At 37.8% G+C, this 10574-nt stretch overlaps 1 protein-coding gene across 1 annotated transcript in view; it reads left to right on the plus strand.

Annotated features, from left to right (window-relative positions):
• CXXC4 (CXXC finger protein 4) overlaps positions 1-9321 on the plus strand; it is an 83540-nt gene extending 74219 nt beyond the window's left edge. The window contains exon 3 of the mRNA XM_075200930.1: positions 5827-9321. Coding sequence (XP_075057031.1) covers positions 5827-5871 — 45 coding nt within the window. The 3' untranslated portion in view covers positions 5872-9321. The remainder of the gene's footprint in view (positions 1-5826) is intronic.
• The last annotated feature ends 1253 nt before the right edge of the window (positions 9322-10574 follow it).

Genomic DNA, 10574 nt, shown 5'->3' on the forward strand with positions numbered 1-10574 from the left:
TGTTCTGTGAGCAGAGCATAGTTAGCATACCACAGTCAGAGAACAATGCTATCGGTACACAGCCTTACAATGTAACTGCTGATATTGAATACATTAAATATTAATCCAACTGGAACTTTCAAATGTGCAAACAAAGTTACAATGGAACATACAGTGGTATAATATTGGACCCATCTGTCTTTCTTTTACCTTCTGCTGATATTTCCTGGCCATGCTGTGCTTGTAATTGAGGTCCTGCCGCATAGGCAACTCTTATTGAATCAACAGCCCATAAGTTGTTTGTCTTTGGTTCATTTGTGATCTACTGTGTATTCAGGCAACTAAAATGTAGTCATGAACATAAGAGAAAGTAGTTCCAGAAATTAACACTATGGGGTTAATTTACTAAAGTGCGGGTTTGAAAAAGTGGAGTTGTTGCCAATAGCAAAAAAACAGACGCTAGCTGTCATTTATTTAGTTCATTCTACAAAATGACAGCTGGACTCTGATTGGTTGCTATAGGCAACATCTCCAGTTCATCAAACCCGCAGTTTAGTAAATATACCCATATGTCTATTGTCCTGGGTACTTCAGGGTCCAGACTATTGAAATTATGTAGCAACAGTCTATAGCTTATCTTGAAAGTATCCATAAGATCATTGATTAAATACATATTAATAGTAAGTGACATTACATATCTAAACATTAAAATAGCCTTAAATAGGATGATATTATTATTGCAGCGGTGCATGAGGTCACAGAGAGCTATTGTAGTGGGAAGAGGAATTTATTGTACTTGGGGGACAAATTCTGGTTTGTGATAATTAGTAAGACATATTCTCACCAAGAGTCTTATGTAGAGTTGAATGTATGCATCTTTATCTTGCACACAATATGCATTTCCCTACCACTCATGCACACAAAAAATACCTACACCAGATGTAGAATCAGTCGCATCTTACTTTTACGATTTCTTGCGTTTAGACAATCGGATCGGGGAAGCAGGGCCGCCTTCAGAAAAAATCGGGCCGAGTACGGGCCCCGTGCCACCCGCCCCCCCCCCCCATGAGCGCCCCCTCCCATGAGCAACACATACTTACCTGGGGCCCGCCGCTGGTCTCCGCTATTCTGTCTTCAGCCTGGCTGTCGCCTGTGACAGATCACATGATCGCAGGGGGAATGATTCCTCCACCCCTGCGATCGGATCCTGGTGCCTGGCTGTCACGGTGACAGCCAGGCTGAAGACAGAATAGCGGAGACCAGCGGCGGGCCCCAGGTAAGTCTTTGCTGAGCTGTTGCACCGGGCCCCCTGGTGAGCCCGGGCCCGGTACAATAGTACCCCCCGTACCCCCCTGCGGGGAAGGGAAGGTGCGTGGAAGCATAGGCCCAGTACAGTAAGGGAGTGTTCTTGTAAAGGACTTGGACACAGACACATATACGCCTGTCAGGAGACCTATCACTTGCAGCTGCTGGAGAGTTGGTGCAGAATATGGACTGATGATGATCATTTCATTAGTTAGACACTTGTCATTTGCTGGCTTCTGGTTTGCTGATTGAGGATTGCCCTCTCCAGTTGATTGTACTTAATTAATTTGTGTTGTGGCTAGAGGATGTGTGTCTACTTATATTTCTGACTTTTAAACTATTCAATCATAGCTAGATAAATTCCAGTAGCACACATTGTTTAGGAGATTTATATGGGTCTCAATGGTTTCAAATTTTTTTTGGGCACTTAAAAAATCCATCTGCTTCATACAGTTTTAGAGCTCCCATGTTTTCCAAGAACTGTATCTTGGAAATCTGTATTTTTTTACTACTGGAAATCCTTGATCCAGAATGTTTACTTTGCAAGAATTTAGACTCATGGCATACTTGAATTAACACTAGCAAAGATAGTTAATCTGTTTTACTGCATTCAGATCTTTAAACAGTGATTCCCAAACTTTTTCAGTTTGCGGCACCCTTAGAGTCTCCATAATTTTTTCATGGCACCCCTCCAAAATAATTACCGAGCAGTCCCTTTTTATAAGTAGTAGGGTCAAAATAACGTAATAAGTAGGTCAGGACAGAAATACTTAGTAAGTTGTTTGCAAAAATAACACACATAAATCCAAGGGAAAATAATATTTTTATATATTATTTTCAATTATATTTCTGTCCAAGAATAATTTACAGCTAATACTAAGAGGAAAGAGCAAACAAAATAAAACAACTACATGTACAAAAATCATCACACTGTGTCCCTTCATGATCACTCTGTGCCCTCCTTCAACACATACTCTGTGCCCTCCTTCAACACACACTCTGTGCCCTCCTTCAACACACACTCTGTGCCCTCCTTCAGCCACACACTCTGTGCCCTCCTTCCTCCACACACTCTGTGCCCTCCTTCAGCCACACACTCTGTGCCCTCCTTCAGCCACACACTCTGTGCCCTCCTTCATCCACACACTCTGTGCCCTCCTTCCTCCACACACTCTGTGCCCCCTTCATCCACACACTCTGTGCCCTCCTTCCTCCACACACTCTGTGCCCCCTTCATCCACACACTCTGTGTCCCCTTCATCCACACACTCTGTGCCCCCTTCATCCACACACTCTGTGCCCCTTCATCCACACACTCTGTGCCCCCTTCATCCACACACTCTGTGTCCCCTTCATCCACACACTCTGTGCCCCCTTCATCCACACACTCTGTGCCCCCTTCATCCACACACTCTGTGACCTCCTTCATCAACACACTTTGTGCCATCATTCAGCCACACACTCTGTGTCCCCCTTCATCCTCACTCTGTGCTCCCCTTCATCCTCACTCTGTGCTCCCCTTCATCCTCACTCTGCACCCTCCTTCATTCTTTTGCCCCTCCATTGCTGTTTCCTATCACCATTTCCCCTCCCCTTTACTTACCATACTGGGCCTTCTTTCTTCTATTTCTTTTGTCTGCTCTTCTGTCTTCTTACCAATCCGGCATTGCCCGGGTCCCAGCATCCTCTTCTCTTCCGCCGCTTCTCACCGAATATGTCGGATGTGATGACGTCACGTCGGCATTCAGTGAGAAGCGAGGAGGGAGGATGCTGGGTCCCAGGTGCCGCCAGATTGGTAAGTTTTTTGTTTTTTTTCTTTCTTTTCTCACCCCTGTGACAGCGCCATGGCACCCCTTAGAGCCGCAGCACACACTTTGGGAACCGCTGCTTTAAATGAAGCATGGGAAAACATTTGCACGCTGCTCAAACTTCATGTCACAAGGCTGTCTATTTAAATATTATGGTAGCCCAATTTATTGTGTGACATATTGTTTACACCCGTGTCAATGTATACTTACTTTTTCAAAACAAGATATTTGGAATTGCACATGATGACGAAGGTTAGCGTGGTTTTACTTCCTCTCTTTGAACATTATGGGCCTGGATCATTAAGGCACGCAAAACAAACATTTTGGGGCAGAATCAATTCCCTGGGGAGCCCATTTCTACCATTACTACGGTAATTTTAATGTGGATTTTTGCTTGCGGTTCACAGAGCTGTGAGCTTATAGTGTGCGGCAGGTGGGAATTGAATCTGCCCAATTGTGTGTTTTTTTGGGGGGTTTAATAAAAATTCGGGCATATGCACATCCGGGGTTCAACTACAAGCGTTTCTGAAGGAGCGTCTCTTGTTGACTATGGGTCTAGATGCACTCTGCATATACGGCACTTTCCTTATGAAGACAGACACAACACACTACTAGATAAGTATTATAGATCTGTGTAATATAAAATTACAGCAGTATGCACAGAAAATAAAAAAAGAAATTACGGTACATTTATTAACATAAAAATATTTTTATTTTTTCCCCCCATGAAATACATTTATCAGGATGTTGTTAATGACTACTGTACATAAAAATGATTTTTACAGTTGCTCTTGATTTCAGACACATGTTCTAGCATACATATGCGATAGTCATCACTATCACTCGCTACTTACACCAGACCTGTAGCTGGTACAAGTGATACGACTGAAAATCACCTACTTTAGAGACACCCAAAGCGTGAATAGGGCACTGCTGCAGGCACTCGAACTTGGAACTGCCATTACTGTACATTGACTACATGCATATTCCTTTTCTCCTCCCTATTCCGCCCATGAAATCATAGGCTGTCGGAAATGTCCTTTGCACTCGAAAATGAATTGCATATGCCTTCATTTACTTGTGTATAGTACATTTATGGGCATGTGCAGTGCAATCTAACGCATAATATGGCACGTATTGGCATTTACGTTCCTTAATGAATCAGGACGCTCCTAAGAGAACACTATTGTTGTGCTCTCTGTGGAGAGTACTGTAATACTGAGTGTACAAGCTAGAACTGGTTCCCAAATGGAATCACTACCAAGCTAGTAATCTTACAGATAAATGCATAAATGGGACGAAAGTTAAGGTTTTTCTGTAAAAATGTTTTTACCAAGTTGTCAACCATCCCTGATTTTTAGGGAAAACCCCTGGTTATAAACATGTGTCCATGGCTTTTTGATGTTCCTATTTTTATATATTATTCATCTACACTACTTCTTTTTTTTCTATATGTGGGAATACTCTGGGAAATATCTGTTTTACTATATCATCATCATCAGCTATTTATATAGCACCACTAATTCCTCAGCGCTGTACAGAGAACTCACATCTGTCCCTGCCCCATTGGAGCTTACATTCTAAATTCCCTAACATACAAACATGAGATAGACTAAGATCAATTTAATAGCAGCCACACGTTTGTTTTTGAAGTGTGGGAGGAAACCAGAGCACCCGGAGGAAACCCACGCAAACATGGGGAGAGCATACAAACTCTACACAGATAAGGCCATGGACGGGAATTGAACTCATGACCCCAGTGCTGTGAGGCAGAAGTGCTAACGACTAAGCCACCGTGCACCGTACTATATATAATATACATAATCATGTGCAGAGTTTCAGGGCCTGTTCATGTTCGAACGCAACTTAGACGTAAGTTCCATGTTAAAAACAACTTGCAACTTGAGCATAGTTCTGTCCTTGCGCAAATGCTAGCATATCTCAAGATACGTTTCGATTTGAATCTGGGTGGAAATGCGCTCGGTCTAAACAGTGTTGCCGTTTGTAGACACATAAGGGACTGCAGTATACACACATGTATAAGTACAATAAAATGCATAAAACTTTTATTTGTTCGTAAGTTAAAACAACTGTTAACATTATAATAATTAAAATCAATATTTTTAAAATAAAACTTTTTTTTATATTTTTTTAACATTATGGACATAAAGAGGATTTCAATCTTTACTATACATATAATGATTTTAGATAATCTATGTAAGTTGCATATGTGTAGTAGTAGTAAGTGTCACTTGTTTGCGGATATGAATTGCCTGTAATTGCGCTCATTGTTGTAATGTCCGTTTCTGTGCTTGTGCAGGGTGCAATCACGTAAGATATGTTACGTAAACGGACGTATGTCCAAACATGAATCAGGCTCTCGGTGTTCTATGTCCCACATGAATGCATCAGGTCTGACATATGTAGATACACTAACCCAGCAGGAAAGTGTCCCTCAAACTCCTATGCAGATGTTGGCAACTGCTTGTTGAATCCTATTCTAACATGTTGTGTGAGTCTTGTACTATGTCTCTTCATTGAGTCCCTTACTTCGTGATTCTTTTTTTTTCACAGAGAAAAGCACATTTTAAAGACTCATTTTCAGGGAAAATGATTTTATATTAGATTAATATAGCTGTAAAGTTATCTAATTTCACATAGAAAAAGCTTAAAGTTATACTGAAGCAAAAGTCATAGTTACATCATAGTAATATGTATTTTTTCTCATTTGCAGAGAACACCGGTCCCCAGCGCTGAAGCATTCCGATGGTTCTTTTAAGCAGATGTATATGTTATTTTCAAAGCACTCTGAAGTGATTGACAAGTACTGGTCTTGTTTTGGGAACTGCAAAGTCTGTGACTGAAGAATATGCTGAGACACTATTTTCATTTGTGTACAGGGGTTTCCTCAAAAGAAAAAAAAAATATGAATAATGTTAAAAAAAAAACAAAAAAAAAACACAAAGAAAAAAATCACTTGAGCCTGGCTGGTTTACTTATGTTTAGTACACCGGGTTCTTTCTTTAATGTACTTTAGCTATAATTAACAGTGAAATTGTTGTCTACTTTAAAGTGACTGCAAAAGAAAAGATTTGGGTAAACCCCTGCTGTAATATGATGTATCTTTAAAAAAAAAAAAATAACATATCTATACTTAATTTCCAAATATGTGTTTCAGTACTGTAAACTGTACAGATAGCAGCTTGTATTTTGTGCATTTAGACACAAGGAGACAATCATGTCCGAGCATCTGTATGAAGATTAACAGTTTGTAAGCAGCAGTGTGGTTCTGCAACTTAAATCTGGAGCAATAAATTATAGCTTTAAAAATTATTTTGCCAGCTGGTTAGTCACAGCAGCAACAGCACTGTTTTGTTTTTTTTTGTTTTTTTTTTACTATTCTAATTTTATTTTTTATTTGTTTTGTCATGCACACATTCCCAGTGATTTGATCAGCAATTCCACAAGGTCAAACCATTATAATTCATCCATCGACTATTGTGAAATGAACTATCTGAAGGGAGAGTGTCATCCGCCAGTCTTGGCGCTATTCCCCCGTTTAGAGGGCCTCCTCCCTTTTATCTACCCGAGGCACAATTCATTCTAACCTTTATGTGGGTGAGCATTTGTATAATTAATATATATGGGATATTCCTCAGAAGCACTTACCACAGATGACCCACTTTTCACTGCATTGTAGACCAGTGTAAAGCAGAATATGGTATTGTGGTTTGTCCGATAGGACTAGTCTTTTGAATTATTTGTTCAGGGAAACAGAAGTGTCCTGTGACCATGTAACTGAGTACATGCCTTCTGGTTAAGTTTTTTCTATAGTAACTGTAAACGCTGTAAAATATAGATGCATTCTCACTGTAATGACAAGTAAAACATGCATATATATTTCTGTATATGTCATCTCCAATGCAGGTGGGCAACTCCAGACTTTCACAGTGTAATATACATAACTAAGAAGGACCATGATAAATCATTTAAATAATCGAACATGTTAAATCTGTAGTCTACTCCATATGGAGCTAAGGTATTGCTAACACAATACTGAACTCTTGCAAGAAACTATTGAGATCCCATAAAAGGCATTTATGAATCATTTTGATTGCTACTGAAAACCCCCATCATAGGTGTGACAGTGCTGGCATTGTAAATGTTACCACTGCAAGTCTGGAATTGCTCATCCTATACTGCTTTATTTTTAGACAATGCCTAAAAAGTTTAGTTTAGTTCTGACATTTCATTCCTGTGTAGCAATTTATGGTTTTTTTCTGAAAAATTCTACTGAACAGCACCAATCTAAAAGCCCCTGCAGAAAATGATATTTTTAAATAATGTTTTAGCTGATCTATGTATCTTACAAGTGTGTCTTGTTTGTTTTCATTTCCGTGTTTTTGTACTGTTTTAAATGAGTAGATATGAAATATTTTGCATAGCTATTAAGCAACGTCATCCAATTAGACATTATCTTTGCCAATCGGAATAGGATTTTTTTCCTGTTTATCCAATACAAGATACTGTTTAACTGTATCTACACACTAATAGTGATAAAACACAAGTAAAGCCTTATTTGCACTTTTGTTGGAAACTTTTCTTTGTCTTCTGGAAAATTGTAATTGCTCTTTCAGAGATGTTAAATGATTCAGTTCAAGCTACATTAGGTGTACAATATCTACAACGTTATTTTTAACAATGTACTCACTGTCTGATACCCTAATGTTGCATGTTTTGGTGTGTTTTTTTGTTTAAAAGAACTGATTGATCTATATATTGTAATTGTGCTGCTTACATGTCCAATTCAACTGAAGCTTTAGAAACATTACTGAAAATGAAGAAAAGAAGGTTTATTTCGTACTACGTTTGTCCTTTTGGAGATCATTCCTTTTACATGTTTTTATATTTAAATGAAACAAAGCCGCTAAAATGTTATAAATCTAGAGCCTATGTTTTAGCAGTTGTTTAAAAGAGACAGTGAGTGTTTTGGAGAGTTTCTTAGTAAAAATTATTTTAAATTACTTTTTAGTTTTTATTTCAACAGGTTTTTTAGTTGTATTTTTTTAAATGGAAAGTTACTTTAGAGATGAGCAAAATTATCAAAAACAGTTTGCCTCGTTTTGGGCACAGAATATTGCACGGTTCTCTGGCAGAATATGGCCTTTAAAGCTCTATGTGGAATTTTTGTTCTGCCCAGAAAACACCACAGACCAGAATTAATTGTTAGTTGTCAACCCAGCTATTTAGATTATAAATTCTGCAAAATGTGAAATTTACAAGTTCAGAGTGAAATGGCCATTTTGCAGAATGTCAAAGCAAAAGCAGAGCTCAAAACTTGTATTGTCAGATCTGCGAATTAGCCTGTTTCCTTGCGGAATTCTATTTGCACAAATATTCAGCCACAGCTTTGCTCATCTCTGATAACATTTAATGTTCTATTATAACGTACATTAAAACTAAAGTAACAGATCATGCTAACATGCTATTTTCAACATGCACTAGAAAGCAAAACGTGATAATGATCATTATATTCTTTGGTGTTTACATCTTCATTTAGCGTCATGAATTAGAAAAGGAAGCTTATTTGTGTTTCAAAATCTTGGCATGTAACTCTTACAATTAATTCAAAAGAATAAAAATATTTTAATTGGTTACATCTGTAATCAAATAATGAGGAAAGAGATATGGTAAATGAACATACCATTTAGGGTCAAATATCTTTAGCAAAAAACAGTAGTAGGTCTTTGATCATGGCTAGATGCATAGTGATTTGAAACAGTTGGTTCCATGTAGCAACTAAATGTTCCAGATTTTGTTTGTCATTAAATTTGGCAGTCTCACACTGAGACCTACTATGTTCCTAGCGAATAAAAGACATCTCCTACTGGATGTTTGAGTAACTACGCTACATTAAAAAAAACCAAGGGAACTAATTTTTTTTTTTTTATTTAATTTATGGCCCACTGATATGTACTCTCTTCACAATGTTCTCCTATTTCTGAACTGTGCTGTTATCTATTACATTTTCTAACAGATATATGTGTAAGGTGTATGTATGCTTGTGCAGTTATGGAAAAAACAGTTTTGGAAAACAGTGTATTTATGAGAAAAAAAATATCACCTATGGGGCATGTACAAAACTGTAAAAAATACACATTAAGTTGCCCGGTAAAGTTGTTTTTGTGACATTTCTGTGTTGTTAAATAAAGGACTTTAGTATTCAAAATATCTGCATTTATCTAAAAAAAACTGATTTCTGTCTTTTGATTTTTGATTTTGCAAAATACACACAGGTATATATGCCTTTAAATAATACATTAATATATAATGTGGAACTGTAAATTTGCAAAATAATACATTCATAACTCCAAATATACAGTGTTGTCTGTCATATGTCTGAAAATACCCTAAAAATTATTTTTGAGTTAAATATATCAATGTATTTATTTTCATCAAGACACTTTAAGAGAAAATATGTCATTTACTTTGAAGCAAAGTTTTCCTTTTCAGAGGCAACTCTCATAAGCAAAAAATGACAAGGAAAAGTAGCTGTGTAGTCATTTGTTGACCTACCAACCCAAATATATCAATTTAATTTTAATACATGTGTAACATAGTGTGATATATTGGATTATAATATACCCATGGATATCACTATTAGTAACACACTGTCTGTGCTCATGACCTGACTTAACACACCAGGTTAATGTCTATTGGGTTTGTCTGTTGCTTGTTGTCAGTACAATGAATACTGTTAATTGGAACCTCATATTCACCGTTTGCTTTTAGTCACACTCACCATCTGGAGGGTAAAAAATAAAAGGACGTCGCTATTAGCATTATTCTGGGTATAAAATGTTGCTGTCTCTCTCACTATATCACATCTGGTTTATATATGTATGTGTATATATGTAGATATATATATATATATATATATATATATAATTATTATTATTAGCTGAGGTACCCGTATTGTCCGGGTTTAAATCTTCAAGTTATTGCGTTATTAATGAGTTGCATGTACCTGTCAACTTTTTAAACATAATTAGCAGCTTAGCACCTCTTTCAGTGCACCCATATGGTGGCTGCCCAGTGTTGTTTCTGGCTTTTATATTAGAATTCATCCAAATCTGGGTTAAAGTTTTGGTCAGCATACACCAACAGGAAGTCTGACTGGGACCTCAACCCTTTAGTATGTCTTCTGGGATCCAATGTTACTAATCTGTGAAGTTTTCATAAAAATCCATCAAATGGAAGGCTAAGAACAGGCTCCCTTGGTCAAAGTTCTGCCTAGCGTACACCCATGGGAGGTCCAACGGGGATGCTAAGCCCCCTAAAACCTGGCCAAGTCGATCACCTCATGTTGGTTTAATCCCAATAGCTGCAGGGGTGTCTGAATACATAACAGGGCAGACAAACAAACAAACGGATTAATTAATTAAATATATAAGATGTCATCCAAATCTATCCAATAGAAAG

Source organism: Mixophyes fleayi, chromosome 1, assembly GCF_038048845.1.
Source record: "Mixophyes fleayi isolate aMixFle1 chromosome 1, aMixFle1.hap1, whole genome shotgun sequence".
NCBI lineage: Eukaryota > Metazoa > Chordata > Amphibia > Anura > Limnodynastidae > Mixophyes > Mixophyes fleayi.